This window comes from Gavia stellata, chromosome 8 (assembly GCF_030936135.1).
Source record: "Gavia stellata isolate bGavSte3 chromosome 8, bGavSte3.hap2, whole genome shotgun sequence".
In the NCBI taxonomy this organism is placed as follows: Eukaryota; Metazoa; Chordata; class Aves; order Gaviiformes; family Gaviidae; genus Gavia; species Gavia stellata.
In genome coordinates, this window is record NC_082601.1 from 685401 (window position 1) to 707892 (window position 22492).

General features: G+C 38.7%; 1 protein-coding gene across 1 annotated transcript in view; it reads left to right on the forward strand.

Annotated features, from left to right (window-relative positions):
- CCDC148 (coiled-coil domain containing 148) overlaps positions 1–22492 on the forward strand; it is a 55561-nt gene that overhangs the window by 32018 nt on the left and 1051 nt on the right. The window contains exons 10-13 of the mRNA XM_059820492.1: positions 6524–6664; positions 12070–12188; positions 18542–18659; positions 21287–21427. Of these exons, the coding sequence (XP_059676475.1) occupies positions 6524–6664; positions 12070–12188; positions 18542–18659; positions 21287–21427 (519 nt within the window). The remainder of the gene's footprint in view (positions 1–6523; positions 6665–12069; positions 12189–18541; positions 18660–21286; positions 21428–22492) is intronic.

The following is a 22492-nucleotide window of genomic DNA, read 5'->3' on the forward strand; positions in this document are numbered from 1 at the left end:
GTATGGAAATGCGTGCCACAGAGATTCCTCCACTATTATGCTCCATTTCACTGCCTGCCCTTTGTTGTTGTTTTTTGTTTTGCAGCAGTGCCCAGAGGCTCTCAAATAGGACTGGGTTCCCACAGTGCCACGTGTTGTACAAACTCACAGTAAAGTGTAGCTTGTAAGGTAAATACAAATGCAGGCTGGGTTTCCGCAGGAGGCAGTCCACTATATCCTTTGTTATCATGAGTTAAGATAGTCTAGTTCCTAATTTTTGAACCTGTGACAATATGAACAGGGGACTGGCTTGGGAATCTTTTCATTCTGGCCCCTGCTATCTTCTGTGATGGTACTCCCTATTTAGCTCATCTCTGTTAAGAGCATTTTATCCTATATGACTTTAACTCTTCATGTGGGGAAGACATGGCATAATGCCAACCTACTGAATCACGTTTTATAAATATTTTGCAGGCTGCTTTTCTGGTTTTTGCCAATTCTTCCTTTTTTGTTGCAATTATGAATAATTTTTTAAAGGAAGTGACTCCTCTTTTGCCTTAATGAAAAAGCATGGATTAGATAAACATGGGAGGGGCAGGGATAATATAAACTAACTGCATATGCTGCCTACAGAAAAAAATAAACAGGTATTGTGGGAAAGTATAATACAATGAAACTTTCCTTCTTTCTGTCATTCTTACTACCTGCTTTCTTGACTGGCAGTGGGCTCATGCATTCAAAGAACTAACTAGATAAAAATGGAAATCAGATTCTACCCACTGAGTAAATAGGTGTGTTTAGTAGCGATTTAGGGCAGTGTAGATAGCATTGTAGAAGGTAGAGGAGATATCCACTGAATTACTGGCATATCAGTTTTGTTTGGGGAACCTCATTGCATGATTAATGTTTTGTCAGCTGAGTGAAATTATATATTTGATGCTTGGTTATGCTCACTTGTTTGTATGAAACCTGTTGAAAATCTAGATTGTGCCCCAATATTGATTTCTGACTTGAATGAAAAGGCTTTAACAGAAGAGGTATGTGAAAATAACTGGGGAAAGTGGTTGTGGCCTGTCATGAGATTGGTGTGTAACGTATGCCATGCAAACAGCTGCTAATCAAAATGAATTAATAGGGATGCTTGAGATTATTTTAGACTAGATTAGTATCTGTATCTGCTTACTGCTTTACTGTTGATTGCATTCCTTCAATCAGTTGTCATCTTGACAGACTCTCTGCTGGGCCAGTTCTATTCTCAACATCCATTTCCAGTCAGTAGTTCCCCTGAAGTTATCAGTTAACTTCAACTTTTATTGAGACCAATTTAATGGACTCACCATGCTAACTAATGGCTGCAGTCAAAAAACTGAAGAAGATCCTTGGCTGATAGGTAAATTAATATCTAGAGAAGACCAGTAAAGGATCAAGAGGGTTCTCAGACTTGGAGGAAACTGGAGCTGCATCATGTCGCGAGCCCACTTACATTGGCATATATCTCATTGTTGAAGAGTTTGAAAGGAGTGTGAAGCAGGATATAGGAAAATACAAGCTTAAAAAAAGCAAATTTTTTTTGTTACATGGTTTGACTGTTACCTCATTTCAGTTCAGAAAATCTCAATCGTGTTATTACAGAAGTTTAAAGTTCCTTCGAATGCTTCTGCAGTTTATTCTAGGTCCAATCTGAGTAGACTTTTGGCAGATTTCATTCATTTTTTGTTTGTTGTTAGATTTTAAAGCTTCATGTTTATGTTTTTGCTTCAGTTTGTTTGTCAGTGAGGTAGAAATGATTGTATGTTCTGCCACATTCATTTTCAAAATATTCCTTTTTAAGTTTATTAGTGTAGCAAGTGAAGGGTAACTGAAACAATTTAGCATTTTATTTAGATTCTTAAACTGCTAAAATGCATGAGCAGACTGCTGTCAAAATTGCTAAATAAAATTTTCTATTTAGACAAGGACCTTGTGTTACAAGTTTCATACTGTTGGGGAGGTTTCATTTAGGTATTACAGCTAAGCTCCAGAAAAGTAAGGCCTTATGAAAATTGACACCTTCCCTCTAGAAGTCTCTTAGCTGCTAGTATGGTCATCTCACGTCATCGTTGTTCTATTTTTATTATTTTTCCGTATTTCTGTTTAGATGGATGGTTTGAAATTGTAATTGGCTGTTTTCATTGAGAGTGATACATATTCTTCTGCTGACACTTCGCTCACTTCACTTGGAACTTGCTTGCTTTTGGATGCAGAGCTGCCGTGGATTTCTTTGTGTACTTGATGGTATTCTTACTCTTGTATGGCTTAGAACCAATCAGTTTGTCATTCCCTCTGCATGAAACAGGCCCAAACCCCCTGGCTTCCTCTGTAGGATCCATCCAATAAACCTCTGCTACGTAGCAATTTTTTGCTTAAGTCCTCATTTATCCATTTACATTCTTGCCAAGCTAAGCAAACTGTTTAGACCCCATCTAGTGCTGAATTTGTTATCAGTGTCAGAACTATAGAAAACCCGGAAATAAAGGTCTGAATACATCTTTCTCCTTATACTTGGCTGTTCCTCACCTTCAGTGGCTCTTTTCAGAACTTGGGAGAGTTCAGACAACTCTCCCAAGAAAACATGTTAGATCCTCTTACCAGCTTCTTTCCTGCCTTTTTGGTAGGGCCCCTACGCTGAACTACTTCACAAGAATCTTTGCTTTGCATATTCCTCAAGAAAATGCATTTCTGTTATGCCTAAAAAGATAGCTAAATGCCTGATTCTTTTTCTTGGGACTTGCTTAGCTCTTACAGCATCTGCTTGTCAACTTGATGCTTTTAACTTACGAACAAACTTACAGAAATAAGATCTCAGATGATAGGAGAGAAAGACTTGAGTCTTAGAACTGAGTATGGGAACTGGTATGGGAGAATGATGTGAGGACTGAACTATAGAGAAAATATATTCCTCTCTACACCAGAGTCATTCTTCGAGATTAAAGAAAAGACAGTGGGCAGCAGAGAAGACATTCCCAAGTGAATGTCTGGACACTGGAAGAGAGACGCTCTTCTGCTGCTTGGTGATTTTTCAAGTGGAACAGCTACAGTATCAGAGAATGAGAAGACCCTGGCTAAAGCTAGTCTAGAAATGAGGATGTTCTTTTTAATTTTGAGGACAGTTGGATACAGGTCCCTGCCTCAAAAAGTGTTTCATTATTGCTTTCTTACTGGAGCAAGTCCAGCGAAGGACCGTTAAGATTAAGGGTCTGGAGCACCTCTCCTATGAGGAGAGGCAGAGAGAGCTGAGACTGTTCAGCCTGGAGAAGAGGAGGCTTGGGGGGATCTCATCCATGTAGATAAATACTTGAAGGGAGGGTGCAAAGAGGACGGAGCCAGGCCATTTTCAGAGGTGCCCAGTGACAGGATGAGAAGCAACGGGCACAAACTGAAACACTAGAAATTTCATTTCATCCATCACTTTTCCACTGGGAGGGTGGATGAACACTAGAATGTGTTGGCCAGAGAGGTTGTGGAGCCTCAACCCTTTGGAGATACTTAAACCTCGATTCAACATGGTCCTAGGCAACCAGCCATAGTTGACCCTGCTTGAGCAAGCAGGGTGGCCTAGATGGTCTTGAGAGGTCCCTTCCGACCTCATCTGCTCTGATTCTGTTTTCTGCAACCTGGAATAATTTTAACCATAAACATGGCTTCATATTCCTTTTTACAGAATAAAGACTTGAATGTGGATCTCCCATAGCCTGGGTAAGAGGGCTCAAGGTATTTATGCTGTGATATGGCAGTCTTGATTAATCAAGTCATTAAATAAAAGTTTGGAAACTATTTGGAACATACTGCTTGAATTCATGAATTGGGATGACTAAAAGCATGATATTATGGGGGGGAAACCTACTACTTAGCAAAAATTTTTGCCCAGTACTTCTTTTAATAACCTGTTTTGAGGAAATTAAGGTAAATTATTCATATGCAGTATATATTCAAGTGGGACCAGTCATATTTAGTTCTCTTTTCTGAAAAAATGAAATGATTTAATGCAGATGCTTAGAGCTATTTATATTACAGTACTTATGTCTCTAAGGGTTATTTATGTTAATATGTCACTTCTAATTAACGGAAAATAGGGGTGTGGGGGGAGAACAGGTGTTCTATGTGTCCCACAAGTGTTCAGTGTGCTCATCAGTTCTTATAGAAACTTAACATACCTATGACTGGCAGGTTAAAGGATTTGTGGGGTGTGGAAGGGTGGTGCTTTTTACTTTTTGGGAATGAAAGGATTGTAAGAATAGCTAAAAAAAAAATATAGCTGTTTCTGTGCTGTCTGCCATTACATTACTGCACACTCAAATACATATGGACAGGTGCAATTTGCATATAGGTACCCTAATTGATCCCTCTTGCATATTTTCAAGCATCCATGACCAGCTGCAGTTTCAATGTGTACATGTTTGCATTCCCTCCTTGCAAACCATCCCACCACATTTTTTGATGTTCATTCAATGGCATTAATACTTGCTGGCACAGACAAACTTATCCCTGTTTCTATCTCCCTGCCCCATAAAATAGTTAGTAGCATTGTCCAAATAAGGTGGAGAGGGAGGGAAGTAGAGAGGTTTTGGTTTTCAGGATGTTGTGCCTTTTTCCTCCCAGCTGTCTACATTTTCCTAGTGACTTGGGCCTTTGCTCTCTTCCTGTAAAACATCTAGTTGGTGAAGATGGCTGTTTCCTAGTTGGTTTTGGGTTTTTTTCCTAGAAAGGAGAGAAAGGAGATTTCAGAAGGTGAAACAGTTATGAACAGGCCTCCACTGAGAATTAGTTACAAAAATGGAACAAAAGAGGTTAAAAAGAGTTTAATGCTCAGCTAAATCATAATTCTTAACTTTGGGGATGGAGTTGAAGCTGGGAAAAGTTGTGTGTACTCTGAGAGAGTAACAGTATAAATGAAAGTTGCTCAAAGAACCCGAAAACTCAGTAGTTTTTATTAAAACACGAAAACACCAGTTAATGTTTATGCTTGGGTATGGTAGAAAACTGCATTGAACTTTTAAAGATAAACTCAGGTTGCAGGAGACCAAAGTCACTGTTCGTTAGTCTGTGTACACATGGCATTCGTTACAGGCAGAGTATCTCTTTAACAAGCTATCGTTACCTCTTTCAATAAAGAGAGAATTTAATTTTACAACCACTGTAAAATTTCATGTTATTTTCATGTTATTACTTTGCCTGTGCTACATGAAAAGTCACAGCAGTGTTTAGTCTATGTGGACACTTTGCAAAGAACAAAATATAATTGTTATTTGAGCAAAGAAGTGGGGCAAACACAGCATCGCTCAGAGATGCAGCTCGCTGAGAACCTCGGACCACAGGGAGCGCTGGATTTCTGAACAAAAATCTTTCACAAGCACAGAACAAGAATTAATAGTCTGTGCACACAGCTAGTGAAATGCAGTAAAGGTGGGAAAAAAATATTTTAGTATCTTAGGATTAGTAAAGTACTTACTGTAGTATAGAAAACCAGATGAAAAATGGCTGAAATGCTTGTTCCTTTGAGGAATAGAGAGTTCTGTTAGCACTTGACAAATCCATTGCAAAAAGAGCTGGCAAGCCAACAAAAAGGACACATCGTTAATCCTGTTGAAACCACTGTGAAACAGATGAGCATACAACTGCTCTTGACAATACCAAGGTAAACCGGGGATCCACGCTGACTGAGAACAGTCTGCTCGAGAGCACTGAAAGTAAGTCACTACCCATTACCAGTTACTGAGGACGTGTTGTCTTGTTTAACCAATCCAGTGTGTCAGGAATATGTCAAGAATGGATTTTTGGCATGTTGAGCTAAGTGATCCACCCTGTCCCCAACACATTTTGTTAAGAAGTGCGGCAGGCCCTGTAATGAGAGGTGCTGTGGAGCTGGTCCCTGCCGTGCTTCTGCATGTACTTCACCAGCGGCCCGGGAAGCTGCTGCGCAGCTGAGCTGCAGCTGATGTCTCTTTTCCCACAGAAGAGCGGGATGTCAGGTATACAAGACCATTATGGGCACTGGTCACAACCCTTGAACAGGTGGCAGGCATCCTAGACTAATTTTGCACAGTTTGAAAGCTAAAAATTGAAGACTCTGTCACTGGAGTCCGTCAATTTTCGCAGAGTGGAAGCAAAGTGCTGTTACAGAAATGCCTGAGTTGAAGGATGGGAGCGGACTCTGGTCTGTTAGCATTGGTTTCCATTCATTCATAGGTTCGTTAAGAAATGTACATGTTATTGAAAGTCTAAGCACTGAAGGGGAATTTAAGATCTGATGTTACTGAGATGGTTTGGGCAATTTTACCTAAAATCTTTTCATATGTGATTTTATTGCATATTATGCCAGTCAGTTGCGAATTGCACATTAACATGCGGAAAGGTGGTGCTTACTAAATGATTATCTATTGCTGGTAAGATTATAAATCTTAGTTTGTAAATGGATTACATGGGTTTCCTTCCCAGACTCAGTTTGGCAGGATCACAGTATTATACAAGTCTGCTGCAGGACTCTCTTTTCAACTGTTTCTTCCAGGTTCTACAGTGGAAAGCACAGCAGGAAGAGGCTGCTAAACTAGAAGCTGCTGTAGCTGCCAGAAGAAAAGAAAAGAAAGATGAGAAAGAAAGGCTACAGAAAGAACAGGAAATGATTCATAGAGCTCAGGACAAAGAGAAAGTATGAGAAACTTTTATACATTTTTGCATATGTTAATGTGTACAATTGCCTTTAAAATCTTTAACTGATCTCACTACCTTGTATTCTTGTAAAGTATTAAGTATTAGTATAGGCATGAGCAAATGATTAATTGACTTGTGCTGCTGTCCATTTTAGCTTTAAAGCTGCCTGTTCTTACACACCAGTGATGTTACTTCATTACGTTTCTAAAAAAAAAAAAAAAGGCATACACAAATAAGTGTATGTGACTGTCTCTATGTCACAAAAAATCAGCACAGAGGCACTACTGGATTTCTGACTCTTACAGATTTGTGCTTTTTAGCAATGTGGCAAAGACTCTGAAAGCTTCCAATGCTGCAGTTAAGTATGCTGCAATGCAGCAAATGAGCTTTACAGTATATTGTCTGCAAGATAGCGCACTGCACTTCGCAGCACAAGGACCTTAAAAGTGGGCCTGAAGTACAATGGTAATATTAACCATTTCAGGATATCAGAAGTCTATGTTACATTAGTCTAAGTACTTACGTGGTGGCTACTTGGGAAATGGCTTTGATGCATAAGTCTAAACTTCTTCAACTTAATAGAAAATCAGAAATCCACTGTAGTGAATGTAATGCTTTTAGAAAATCAAGCTGTGTCACATATGTATATGTGTTGACCTTTTTATTTAAATAACATGGCAAAAATCCAGGAGGTTGTTTTATTAGAACTTTACCTCTTTTTCTGATTATTTTTTACACTGAAATCTGGCGTGCTTAGAGTCCAACTCACTTGTGGCATATTTGTTGAGACTGCATAATTATTGCTGGAAAAAATAAGTTGGAGAATGTTGTAGATTCTTATTGCTTTGTCTTTCAAACGCTGATCAGTAAATAGTCTCTTTTACTCTTACGGGACTACTCGTGCTAACATGTTTGCAAGAAGGGGCACTAAAAGCTGTGCTTATAACATGCCAGTTAGAAGCAGAGTTAAGAAAACAAGGCTAAACTGTTCCAAATGGAGTATTTTCATGATGCATATGAAGGCTTTAGTGATGTGTCACGCTACAGAAAGCTTGTGCAAAAGAAGGAAGGAAACAAAATCTTTATATATGTTACCACGTTTTCTCTTTAGATTTTGCCTTCTTGTCTTTATTCATCTGCCACGTTTCTGTGTAACATATCTTACTGGGGGCAAACGTTTACTGATGGGACTACAACGTGGCCAGTTAGACACCGTAGCATTTGATGGATCCTCGTGTTGGTAGAGGTGTCTCTTGCAGTGATATTCCTTGCAGGGAGAAAAAAACAAACACAAAACTATCCATACTTACAGCAATTTGATTAAGTTGTTACTAAAACAATTTCCAACACTTACTAAAAGCAGAAAAGAAATGATAGCAGAGCAAAATAAATGACTTGCAAGCCGGTGAAACTGACTGCCTTAGCAGAAGAATGAAGATAAAGTCCTACACTCCTTGGAATTTCCCTATCTATTTTTATAGCACTCAAATATCTTTTTCCTTGTTTTGTCCAAAGAAATATGTCTTCATGCCTTGTCAAACAGGTCAAGAGCAGAAGCTCTTGCAGTTTATTGTATTCCTGGTGGTGGGTTGCCGAACTGTTGAATTTGGTTATATCAACAATTCTGCAAAGAAGCACTTGACTGAAAGTGCTACCTGGAGAAAAGAAGCTGAAGCTGCTGAAGCTGCCTTGTCTCCAGATAAGAGATTGTTACCGCCTCATTATTTCTCATTGCTGCAAGTCCCCAGAGCCAACATTTGAAAAGCTGCCGAATTTCAAATTGATTTTATTTGTGAGTTCATTCTTCTTGGTCATGACTGTATTTGCATATTGTATCCAGTTTCTTCTGTAGCTGAAGAAGGCTCTACTTAACTTTGGTCACATGATTTTATTATTTTTTTGCCATTTATCTTGAAGATGAAATAAACATTCTTGGCAGAGCCCAGTCTTTCTGATAAACTATGCTAAATCATATAGTTAGCACAATTGCATCTAATTGTCCAAAAGTCAGTTTCAAGAGATGTTTCTCTTTCCTTCAAAATGCACAGAATACTCTCACTTTTCATAGGAATCAGAAAAGTTCAGATTGGAAGGGACCTCAAGAGGTCTCTAGTCCAGTCTCCTGCTCAGTTATGAGATCTGCCTAGGTAACTCATGGTTTTATCCTTATTTTAATTTGTTTATCCTTAAATTTCTCTCTAATACTTGAGACTGTCATTTCAGGTTTAAAAGTTGAGAAAGCCATATTTATGTGTTTGCAAACCATGCACTTTCAGAGAAATCCTGGCTCAGTTTAAATCAATATTGGTTTTACCTTTAGTTGGCTTATTGTAGATATTGTTGGTGAACTATTTAGACATAAACCTCTACAAAAAGACACAGGGGAATTTTTTCAAGATTATGTGCATTGTGTTATTGTATATGTGATTTTTTTAATTTTTTTTTTTCACACTGACATATGTTTCCTGGTATTCTTGGTTGATATGTTGTTACTGTTCTTACATGCTGGATTTAAAGTTATAAAATAACAAATTAAGGCAGAACTTCTACATTTGGTGTCTACGCATTCATCTTCTCTATAAGAGTTTTCAGAGTGAGAGTTGCCCGGTCTTTCCTGAAACATGTGTGAACTTCCTGCATCCATCAGCAAGGAGCTCCACCAGCCTTCCCCCCATTGCATGGAGAGCTGTCTCTTCTCTTTGTTCCAAATCTGGCTCTTGCTAGTGTCAGCTGAAGCCTCCTAGTTCTCATGTTGGACAGGCAGAATTGATCTCCAACCAGCCTCTTTGTGACACTCGTGAATTTGTAGGCTTCTTATCAAATCTCCCATAAATTGTCACTTCTCCATCTGAATAGCCCCATCCTGTTCCTTCAGTGCCTGTACGAAAACTCGTTCGAACACAACGAACCTTTGATCTTTACTGTTTCTCTTCTCTTTCCATATGAAAATGTTCCTTTCAGAGAAGGAGGGATCAGAACTTCACGTGGGACTATAAATATATTTTCTGGGTTTTCCTATTCTTTTTGTACCACGTCCTGATGCTAGAGACATTTGATTTGCCTTTCGACTGCTGCTGTGGGCTGAGCTGATGTGTCACAGGAGGGGTGGAGGTGCCCTCTCAGTCGGTGGCACTCGAATTCGGGGTGTAGTGCTCATTCAGCTGCGCTGTTCATGGCGCTGTGCACTTTCTGTTCCCCAGAGGATGGTTCCTTGGCCTTTGTGAAAGTTGCTACGTGCTGTCATCAGCATCATCAGGAAATATTCTTGGATTGCAGAGCAAGATTTACAGGAGGCATTCCCTGCATTTTGCTCTGCAAGCAGAATGGCTTTTTTCTGTTACAGGAGAGGAATTTGAAGTTCTGTGCCCTTACCAGGTGCCTGAAATAAGAGAGGCTTATCTCTGTGAAAGTGACAGGCAACAGCTTCTTGTAAATGTAGCTGAAAAATAAAAAGGCTAGAGAGTTGTCTGTACTGCAGTCACTGCTGACCTTGTACCATATTACAGATACTATACTTTATACCTAATTAGGAGCAGTACTGCTGGCAATCCAACTATGGCAGTTGGGACTTGCTGAAAATTAATAGTAATAGTTATCTCAGAAGCAAAGTAAATACATTTGTATTTCTGGGATGTCTTGCCTAGGCGGGAATGATTTAATTGATACTGATAACTGTGTAGGTTAGACCTCCTGAGATCCCTACAAACCCTGAGTTGTAGTGGCTCCAGCATTTGTGACCAGTACCTGAACAGGTTCACCTAACACTAGCTTAGGAATGCAGTGTTGGAGTCATGCCCCTGAATTTCATTGTAATTCAGATTTTCTTGAAAATTGTATTAAAAAAAATCTGAACTCAGCACTTCAAAGATGAAGGTGATTCTTGTTCCTGTGTCTAAGAAAACCTGCTCTATCAGCTTTCTGAGCTGGTTGGTGGCTCATGAGGTTAGCTCGAGTCACCATTCGAAACTTTGGGAAGTGTATCACTGCAGCAGTTTTCTTCTTAAGTTAGCATTAAGGTGTTGATTGATAGCCATCTGAATATGAGCCGGCAGTGTGCCCAGGTGGCCAAGAAGGCCAACGGCATCCTGGCCTGTACCAGAAATGGTGTGGCAGCAGGAGCGGGGAGGTGATCATGCCCCTGTACTCGGCGCTGGTGAGGCCGCACCTCGAATGCTGTGTTCAGTTTTGGGCCCCTCACTCCAAGAAGGACATTGAGGTGCTGGAGCGTGTCCAGAGAAGGGCGACGGAGCTGGTGAGGGGTCTGGAGCAGAAGTCTGATGAGGAGCGGCTGAGGGAGCTGGGGTTGTTCAGTCTGGAGAAGAGGAGGCTGAGGGGAGACCTCATCGCTCTCTACAACTGCCTGAAAGGGGGTTGTGGGGAGGTGGGTGTTGGTCTCTTCTCCCAAGTGACTAGTGACAGGACTAGAGCAAATGGCCTCAAGTTGTGCCAGGGGAGGTTTAGATTGGATATTAGGAGAAGCTTCTTCACTGAAAGGGTTGTCAGACACTGGAAGAGGCTGCCCAGGGAGGTGGTGGAGTCCCCATCGCTGGAGGTTTTTAAAAGACGCGTGGATGAGGTGCTGAGGGACGTGGTTTAGCGGTGGACTTGGCAGGGTTAGGTTTACGGTTGGACTCCATGATCTATTGATTCTATCATATCAATGATTCTATGATTTGTAACGTATGTCATGGCAAGGTGGGAATTACGAGCTTGCTGCAAATTCCACCAGTTGTCTTTGAAGAACTGCCCTGGTTTTAGGAATGAAATCCTGTAGAATTTATTCAAATGAAGAATTCAGACTCTCACTTCAACAATATTTACTTTAAATCCCAATTCCTCATTTTGCATCCAAAAACCTTCATCTTTCTAGATAAGCTTCCCTGCTCACGTTTCACCTGAGCTTGAAGACTTTCTTTCTCACTCAGCTTTGGAAAAGCTTCATACTTACATGAGGCCCACTCATATGCTTCTTCCTGTTCCTCAGCAGGCTCTCCACCTCAGTCAAAATGAACTGGGCTGGCATGGATCCAGCCGTTTGAGCTAACCTAGGACATTTTAACTTAAGGAACATTCACTCACTTGAGCAGCATAGTTGAAGGCTTTGATGGCAGAGTAGGAAAGCAAGGAGCAAATGAAAGTAGTAGTCTTTAGTTTGCAGTTGAAAATTATATTCAAATTAATGTCCACAGTCTGATTGTACTACTTCTGTTGTGGGGGCTCCACACCCTCTTGATCTCCTAGTAAATCTTTTTTTAGCCCATACTGTTCTAAAATATAAATTTTATTCTAAAAATATCAAAGTTGGATTTTCTTTAACTTAATGCTTTTCTTACTTTATTTGTTCTCACTACCTTGGCTTGTGAATGATTGTTATCTTGTTTACTGTATTTGTTCAAACTCTAGGTGAAAAAGTACTGGGCTGAGAAACAGCTCAAGTGGCAAGAACAGGAAGAGAAAGATCTACAACATCTGGAGGAGTTAAGAAAATTAATGGCTGAACAAGCAGTTAAAGACAGAGAAAGGTAAAAGAAATTAAATGTGAATACCTATAGTATCAATAGGAACTTCTTATAATCTAATTTGCTTTGATCTCTCAAATTTCTAAATTAGAATAAATTGAGATAGGTAATTGGTTTTTTTCTTCCTGTTTGGCAGTTACCTCAGTCTATCCACCAAGGTTGCATCATGATTGTATCCTGGATGCAATTTATTTGTTAGTTTGAATTAATTCATATCCATCAAAGTTTTAGGCCTTTGTAAGCGCTAAACTGTTGTAATCATGATAGGGTACACACATTAAAACCAGCTCCCTTCATGATTGTTTTAATTGTAGCTGGGTAATAATACTTTATACATTCCCACTTTGCAAAATTATTTATAATCAGGTTTGTTTTGTTTGAGAGGCAGGCGAGAGGAGCACATAAGCACTTAACAGCCTCAAAGATATTTATTATTCTTTTAGAGAGTCTTAAACTGCGCATCTAGTTGTAGATGCTCTTCACCCTTTTGATGTAATTTAGGACTTCAGCCCGTTAACATCTGAATCCTTGGCAAGTCTTCGTTGCAGAATATGGCCTCTAATGACCTGTTCAAGAAATACTTGATTTTATAGAGGAATTCCTCTGTCACAGAGGAGCATAAAACCCCCCCTGTATATAGTCTGGCTATAATTGCTCTCAAATCACAGGCTTACTTTTTTTACATAGAGGGAGCCACCAAATTACATGGACCAGAAATCTAATTAAAATCGGGTTAAAGTACCATTGGCATTAGAATATTAAACTTGGTCTTAAGCATTCTGTGGGAAACACTACTTCGATCTTACTTTGTTACGATACCTTGCTGACAGCTACATTTAAATATCTGTATCCTTATGCTATGAATATATCTATATATTTCCTTAAACATACCTGCAATGAGTTTAGCTCATAGCAAAAGAAACACACATACTTGAATGACTGAGTTTTCAGCAGAACTGATGAGGGAAATATTACTTTTCTTTAAACCTATGTACTGCACCATGCCATACACTAGGGGAATGTTCTTTTCTTATGCTAATAATCGTTGCAGAATAAAATATAAGGAAATGACACAGCTCATTGAGGAATGCAGAAAAGAAATAATCACACCTTCGGGCTATTGTGCCTCAAAACTTGGTAAATGCTTAGCATTATGTTTTCCAGAATTGGCATACTGTACAAAATAAAACAGTTTAAAGAAAAATGCTTACTGTTTGTGGAGATTAATAATTCTTTGAAATTACTTAATGCTTTTCATCTTCAAAGCCTTCAGAAACATTAATCAAAGAAGGGCAGAGAGATGTTACTGTTATTAGGTACTGTAGTGCTACAAGTATGGTATAAGGCATTTTAAAATATGTGTTGTACTGAACTAAGGTGGACACACTGGCATAATGATTTCACAGTGCAGAACTGCAGTCCTGGAGAAACTAATAGTATTCTTACATGTTTCACCTGTTGCAGCACATAAATTGGTTTTGAGTCTTTGCAGAACTGATCATGAAAGATGGGGCAGGCCAGTACCACAGTTCTGATCCGACACGTTTTCAGGCTTTTTTGGGAACGGAAAAGATTTTTGGATGGTGAGCTGACTGACTATTCCAAGTACAAGATACGGCCTGGGTAGTGCATAGAGTTTCTAATAGGTACAGTAGGATATTAAAAATTGTCTGCTGTTATCCTGAATTGCTTTTAAAATTAATTTTAAATTATGTAATCAGGTTTATAAAAAAGAAAATTATTATCACAGAGTCACTGTGGTGCTCTGTTTATTCAGGTCTCACTTCATAATTGCAAGATGCTGAATAGCCAGAGCTATTACCAGATCAAAGAAAAGGATTAAAGGCACCTGAAACTGGATGTAGAATTTCAAGTGACTAAATCCAAATTTGCTTTCTACAACTCCTCTGCTTAGTGACTATCTGACATTTAACTGATTGGACATTTAATTTTTTGGCCTGGAAGTTTCTAGGTAGTTGCAGTTTTATGTTGCATGCATGTCTTCAGGGCAGCTGGCTACCCAGCACTTGCCTAAGCCCTAGTGGGTTTAAGTTTATGTAAGTTCCCATAGATGTTGATCAAGTAAAAGATGGTGAGAGTAGCGAGTTCAACACAAAATCCTAATACGCAATACTATCTGCATTCAGAAACACGTGAGAGGGGAAAAGGATTGTGCTGTGATTTCTGCTCCAAGCACAATAGATATTCTGTGTTAATCTTTTATCCAACAGTCATTTCATACAAAACTTGTAAAACAGTGTTTAAAAAAATCACGGGGGCTGGGGTAAGAACCTAGGTCTGCCCAGATCCTGTCAAATGCCCCAACAGGTAAGCAAAAATCATACTCCTTTTTTTGCTTTCTTCTACTCCCATTCATTTTGTATTGTTTGCTGATAGTGATTCAGCTGTTAAAACAGGGGTGGAGGTGCCCTTACCTAGACTATTGTATATTCTCGCTGGTTGTGATGCTTGCTGATAATGCAGAAAATGCAGATTTGAACTCCTTCAGGCTAAGAACCCGAGACTAAAACTGTCTGGACAAGAGCTCTGATTACTGGTGTGTATCATAAAAGGGCTGGTATGGGCACATTTGAAAAGGAAAGCAGAGAGTTCTGATCCTTTTTTTAATAAAAATTAAAGGTTTAGTAGATGACAGCTCCAGAGAGAGAAATGCTCCAGAAACATAACAGGTACTAGATAAATAGTGTGTGTTCTCCTTGCTGGCATTCAGCAGGACTTAACCCCATTAAGGTGGGGTGGCTGGTGGGACTACTTCAAGGGTAAGAAGTTAGTGTTGGCAAGATATGTCTGCATGTGACCCATTGAAAGTAGAGATGTAAGCATGGATGCAGATCTACTGCAGTTGGTCCTTTGCATGTACACAGGAACACACAGTCAGCTAGTCAAAATGTCTTAAGTTAGGTCTACATGCCTATGTCTTTAGGACACTGAATTATAAGTTCTCTCTGAATGTGGTATCAAGAACTACAAACTGCATTTAAGTCTTATTGTGCTTCAAGAATTAGCATGCAAAAGGGCAGATGTTTGTCTGTTGCTAACAGTCCACTTCTCCCTTTTTTAATCTATGCGGTGAATTTCAGTCAGGTCCTCCATCGGGTCCCTTAGGTATGGAATAGATTGAATATACATAAAATATTCTAAAAGAACATTCCCCTCCAAAGCAATAGATTTTACATTAATGTTGCAGGGTGAGAATTAAATTGGCATGAAATTGTGCAAATATTTTCACCCACTACCTGTGAGAAATAGATTGGCACAGTCCTGTTCTCCAGTGAGGCGGTGAGTGGGAAACATTTGCAAGCATTTTAACCCAGCACCTGTACTGCTGCCAGTCCTGGCCCTGAATTCAAAGGGCAGGGGTGGGAGAGTCAGGAGGAAAGGATTGCTCTTTGCAGGAATTTTATCTGACTAACTGTCAGAGCAATGGCAGCTGTTTGCCATGCAGCTCTGTTTATCACATGCTGGGGGTGAAGGTGCTTATGTATTGCATCTCTCCCTTCCCTTGTGCTCTTTGCAGCAGTTCCTTGCAGGGAACGTATGCAGATAGCCTTTCGTCTCTCCCATCTTGCCACACCTCAAGGTTTTCCCCTTCCTGAAGCACAGCTCTCACAAGCTCTCCCAAAACCCTCCCACTCTCGCCAGTCGGTGCTCCATGTTGAAGGGACGCAGAACAGACAGAATCCAGAAAAACTGTGGACATATAATTGGGTGTTAAAGCCATTCATAAAGCTGGGCAAATGAGAGGGCTGTTGGTGGAGTCGATGCTCACAGCATCTTTGCCTCAAGCTTGTGCTGTTAGTTTAAGAACGTCTTTAGAGCTTAGGGCTGTGTTAGGCTGTCCACCTCGACATAGCCACAGCGCTTTGACTGCAGTTGCAGCGTAAATTAGCAAAGGATCTGGCCCATCAGTTTTGTCATGGGAACCAGTGGCTACTTCTGAAATGTTCAAATTACGTGTAAAACACTTTATATGCCAGCTGCCTCGTGCCTTGTGCATCAATTCAGCCTGTCGCAGGTGGAAACACAAGCAGACCTTCTTAGCCACTAAGATAATGCTCTCTGCTGTTTATATGAGATTTCTTCAACTGATAACAGTGAACAGGATAAGTTGTGATATAGGGCAAAACCCCTATCTATATTATAACCCAATTTTTTGAAGTTTTGCTAAAGCTTTCATAATAAACATAGTAGTTCATTATTTCCTATTGAATATTTATGAGACAGTGTCTGAAAGCAGAGTTTTAATGAAATTATGCTTATCAAAAATTACATAAGTGTGTACCCACAATACTTCAAAAAGGTAGCTTTACTGAAACTAATCAGCTAAGCTAATTTTTCAGCTGGTGACTTATTAAAATTGTTACTTACTGTGGCACTTAAAGTCAAAATTGACTATTAAGACATTTTAATTTTAAGCTTTTCTATAAAATTAAGTTTACTTTGAAGAAATGGTAGCTAAAGTATTACTAAGTATAATAGAGTGAAAGAGAATTAACAACTTTTTTGGATGTGGAGACCGTGAAATCAAAGCTCAAGTAAACATTTAAAGCCAAGTATAAGAAGTATTGGAAGAATGTTCCAAATTAGGAACACAATGTACAGTTGAATATGTATTTACCAGGTTCTCTCCTTTCCCTGAGTGTGGATTTCATAGCTCTGCCATTGCCCTCTGACAATGAAACTTAATCTTTGTTAATGCTGATCTTGGTCTCTCCAGCATGAGCAAGATGATGATCTCCTTAGGATAACATACTCATGAAAACGTGAACCACCTTCTTAGGAGCAACAAATGCTGCATCAAGATGCGAAGTCCTTGCTCTGGCCTAGTCTGCCTGTCAGTTAGTTTGGCAATCAATTGCAATCACTTACACCTATTCAAACTGGGTATGGAAATGCCATAAAATGTTTCTATTTAGTAATGCTTTACATTCCTATGTACATGAAAACTTCCACAGTAGAGACGAAGTATTTGAAATTGGATCTGGATGAGTGCCCCTCAGTTTTCCTTCTTGGTAATTTACAGCATTTTCCAGGGTGCTGAATGTCATATTTGATAACACTGCAATATTTAGAACATGTGTCATAGTAGTCAGCTCAAGCAGAGTGAAAGGTTTTCAATATAATACAATTTTTGTCATTTTTCAGAAAAATATGAATATCTGCTTTTTATTAAATTTTATTCATATAAAAAGAAGATTAGGCTTTCTCCCTGGAACAAAATTACCTCTGAAGATTGAATGTGAGCATTCATCTGCCTAAATTACAATGGCTACAGTAAGAAACTGAAAGCCTCTCTGGGGCATCCTCAGGCAGCTTTGTACCACTCTCTTGGGACAAATTTGTTTGTCCTGATAATTGTTATTGGATTATTGATGCAGTGGTCTTTTCTAGCTACCAACATAACTGTACGTTTAGTTCTGATTTTTGCAGTTTATAGCACAAGTTATATACTCCTTTGAGCTTACTAAAATTTTGAGAGTAAGAAAATAAAAGTATATGTTTTATTGTAGTTGAAGCAGCTCGCTCTTCTCCATTTCTCTAAAGGCAAGTTAAAATTTGAAGGGCAGAAGAAGGATAATTCTCTGAATGCAAAGCATGGCAATGGCAACTCCTATATAAGGACTAAAAGTGGCATACCAAATAGCCTACAGCTTCACAAGAAACAGAGTTTGGCAGTGGACTGAGGGTTATTAGGAAATACGGTCATGGTAGTACTATCAGGGCTATAAAAACCTACTGCAAAAAGTTGACCAGCAAAAATAATGCCGTAGGTGAAGTTTCAGGATTATTTGTGCTAACCTCCAGTTTTTTCCTTTTGAAAAAGGATGCCATTCTCAAGTTTTCTTGCTTCTTCCAGTAACAAGATTGGGAGTGATGCGTTTCTTTTAATGGAAGGGATTATAGGAGAGAGTTCTTCTGCCATACACAGATGTAAGAGAACATTTCTTCTTGGCAAAGAAAATGAGGAGAAAGAAAAAGAGTAACAGGGCTATATAAAGCATGCTAAAGAAAATCTGTGTTCTAGAAATGAGATCTGAAAGGTTAGCCAAGTTGTTTAAAAAAAACAAAAGAAACAACCCCCCAAACTAATCAAAAAATACAACTCCCCAAACACCTCTTCGCCAAAAACCCCAAACCAAAAAACTCCAACAAAAATAACACATTCAAATGAAAAAGCATTTTTTGCATTTTTCAGGTATTTTGATGAACGACCGTAGTATTATTAAGTGGATATAGAAAACATCAGACTAGTTTTCAAACTGAAATAGTATAACAAAAATTTTAAATTACACTTGAGCGATTTTTTTTCCATTTGTATATATGCTGTTTTGCAGGGTAAAGTTTAGACAAGCATTACTAGAAAAACGGTTGCTGGAGAAAAAGAAACTGGCCCTTCAAAAAGCACGTGAAGAAGAGGAAAAAGAGAAATGCCTTGAAGCACTCCGACAACAGGTGGTTTTATTTCCTATATATAGTATTTTCATATACGGTAATGATAGAAGCACATACTGTTCTATTATGTGAAAGACAAAAAGAACAATCTGTCAAATGCAAATAAATGAAGAAGTTAAAATGCACTTTTGGTCTGACTTTAACAGTAATTCTGTCATGTTATAAATCCTATGTGCTTTGTAAATCTGACAACAGGAACGTTACGATGTTAAATTGCACTGTAGAAGCTGTTGATATCTGAAAATAGATACTATTTTTTTCTGGGTTGGATGTGATTTCTATTTTCTTTGATTTTTTTTTTTGTTTGTTTTTTAAATAATCTTAGTCTATCTTGAGTCTTAGGCAAGATTTATGAGTAATTTAAATTCTTTTTAAATTCTGAAAACTTACAGACTTTGGACAACTCTTTGTCAGAGCGAGATTTAACTCTTTGTGAAACTTCTGCACATTATTTTAAAAAGGACATCCCAGAAAATGCTCACTGATGTTTGTCATAGTAAATGTAGTGTTATTTTTTTTCTACTGCTGACTTTTGAAGGAGTAATTTTACCTTCATTTATATTTTTGTATTTAATCTCCATGTTTTTTCCTCCAAAGATTAAAAGGGAAAATCTGGAGTTCCCATTCTTTACACTTTAGGAACTGCAGCCTAAATGTGCAGCCAAAGGAAAACAAGGGAGGGAGAAAAGGTGCTCTTCAAACCCTTTTGATTTTGGATAATTTAAAGAGCACTAATGCAGCTTTCTCCCTGGGACTACCCGTGGTTAAAAGTATAGTATTTGATGCAGCCTTGACCTCACCTTCAGCATGTCCTTTGGCTTCAGGATTAACCATTCCAGTACAGTGTGCATGCCAGTAAAATTCTTCCTTAGTCCCTCGTGGACTGTTTGCGGCCTTGTAAGTGCTTTCACTTCAGCATTTGGGTGTACAAAGTCAAGAAGAAAGAAAAATATAACAGAGGTCAAATACTCCAAGCTATCTTCTGTGGGAGAGCTGAGCATAACAGGAATAAATAAACCTAAGGGATCATTGGTCTGTTATTTCAGTCATTTTTTAAACGGTTGAACTCGGGCTCATTTCCAGTCAATAATCCTTTATTTTTAATAATCTGATTCAATTAAATATTTTGCAGTATTAACAGTGTTATTTTAGGTTGTCAGTGCATTTTGAATAATAACTCTATTAGGTTTTTTCTAAGTTACTGGTTTAATTGCATTGACTTTTGTGTCAGATTTTACAGGAGGCTGGTTGAGAGTCATGATGTGTTGATGTCTTCTGAGTGACTCAATTCTCTTACCAAAGTAGAAAATGCTTCTAGAATGGCCTTTGACCAGGATGGTAGAGTTCCCACTTCATTATATTTTTCTAAGTAATATTTATTCTCTGTGTTTCACACTAGTGAAATACTGCTTGATAAAATATGCCCCTTGGTTGTATGTGGAGAAAAAAAAAAATCTTTAGTAAAGTCATCCAGTCTGTATATTTTGACAGCCTGTAAAGACAAAGATGACATTTTATTAAAGAGATGGGGAAAAAAAAAATCATACACAATTTTAAATACCTTTTTCTGGTTTTAGCCATTCAGATGGTGTCCTGACTTTGATCATTTTGCTCATGCATCTTTCTGTATTTTCCAAAGTAGTATTAGCCTATATCTGAATATTTTAACACAAAGAAAATAAGCAATTAATAAAGGTTGACTCTTGCGCAATGTAGTGTCTGAGAGAATCTGTGATACTGATCTAGCCACAGGGAATTAAACAGTTAAAACAGACACACCTAAGAAAAAAAAACCCAAAGAATTTTGTTATTTGTGGCATATCACTCAATGTTGTTGCCCATGACTCTGTAAAAATCGTGAACTACCTATCTGAACACCTTTGTTTCCATCAGAAGAAAAAAAAGAACATTTGAACTTCCAGCAGTTGTGGGTATTGCTAAATTACGAGTCTGCTGGTTCCTTTTGGCTAGAGGTTTTGAATGTCAGAGCTCATGTCAATCTCTGCTAGAGAGCCGAGGATGCTATTGCTTCTCTCTTACAGCATCCTTGCTCAGCCAGGGCCTCCTTTGCAGCCAGGACCACACGCCGCTGTTACGGTGCAAAGATCAGTAGTGCACATATTCAGGAAGTGCTGTTTTCTGGTAGCCTAAAGCTTAGCATAAGTGTATTTCCTACCGGGGTATGACAAGGTAGCAACATAAGCTCTCTCTTCATGGAAATGCTGGCCAGCTTTCAAGTTTATGTTTTCAAGGACTGACAATTGGTATTCACAGTATGCAGGTTATTGTGTGTTAAGCCTGCCCACATAGCAGGCAATTCTCCTCTTTATAGCAGTCCTGGGCATGTACAGTGCTGTATTAAGTCCAGCCAATTAAATTGTCTCCATTGGGAAACAGGAAAAAAATCTCCCTGATTATTATTCTCTGTCAAAGTGGTTTTACTCTGGCTTCAAGTTTTAAGCTTTACGACTTTTATATATGGATACAAGGTGGTTTAAGACAACTTTAGAAATTTTTAAACCAGGTAAATGATCGTTTTCTCAAAGGATGTGTTATTGATAATAACCTTTTCTCACCTTAGGTCTACATAGGTAGAGTAATTGTTATTTTCATATCATGTATTTTAGGTTGCTGTTGTTGCAAAGTTAGATCCAGCTAGAGTAGTGGCTGATACAGTGGCATCTAGAGCTCGGATGGGCATTGGGACAAAAGAAGAGTTTGATCTTCAGAAGCCACTGTTTAAGTTGCATACATACAGTGAACAGCAGGTAATTGTCTGTAATCATACTGTATAGTTTATTGTATGCACATATATCTTAATAGTGATATATGATATTAATATTAATAACATATCCTAAATAGCAGTATTACCAGTAGAATATAACGTGTGTGAAAATAAAAACATTAGGAGTAACAGGTGGGGTAATCTCTCTGACCCAATGCAGATGCTGGAGGAGCACAACAAGAGTGGACCACAAAGGTCCATTCAGGTCCAGTGTAGGACTCCTGGGCTCCCCCTGAACCGCATCTCCCATTGCCACCACTGGAGAGAGGATACTGGGCTAAATGGACCATTGGGCAGTTCCTGTGTTTGCTAGGTGTTTTGACGGATGTGTTTGCTATTTCTCATTTCAAAACTCTCCCTTTTTACATTTTTATGCATTTATTTAAAAGAGTGCCTCCTTTTCACCTGCTCCAGTTAGCGTTGTGCTAAGTATTTGAAGTGAATTAACTCAGTATAAAAGTTCTCCTGACCGTATACAAAAGAGCTATGTCACAGATAACTTAATTACAGGGTATTCTTTTTTCTTGGAAGATTATGCACAGCACAGATCTCTTCATAAGTTGAAAATTAGTATCTTGACTATCTTTACGCTATTGCTGGATTGAAGATCGGTTGGGATGTGATATGCAAGGGCTAAAGGAGAAGAAAGCCCTGAGGTGTAAATGAAGCAGGAAACTGAAGTAACTATACTCCTGTTTTCAGGTCACTCAGATTGCTGAGGACAGTGCTAGCTCAATTTCAAACAAAATTAAGTAACACAGGGGAGGATTTTTTGATTCCTTTACTGTTCCTCACCTGCTCGGTCTATGCACTTGAAATTATTCCCACTCTGGAATTTGAAAATTATGTTTCCAGAAGAAGTGCTATGATAATAATTCTATGGCATAAAAGCTTTCTTTTAGCACTGAAAAAGCTGAAATTTAACAGTGTCTGTATTTAAGCTTGTCCAGCACTTCCCATTTTAAGACGTTTTAAAGCTTCTCAGTTTGGTAAAGGAGAGATGTGGTACAAGAGATGTAGTTTTTATATGGCTATTAAAATTTACCCA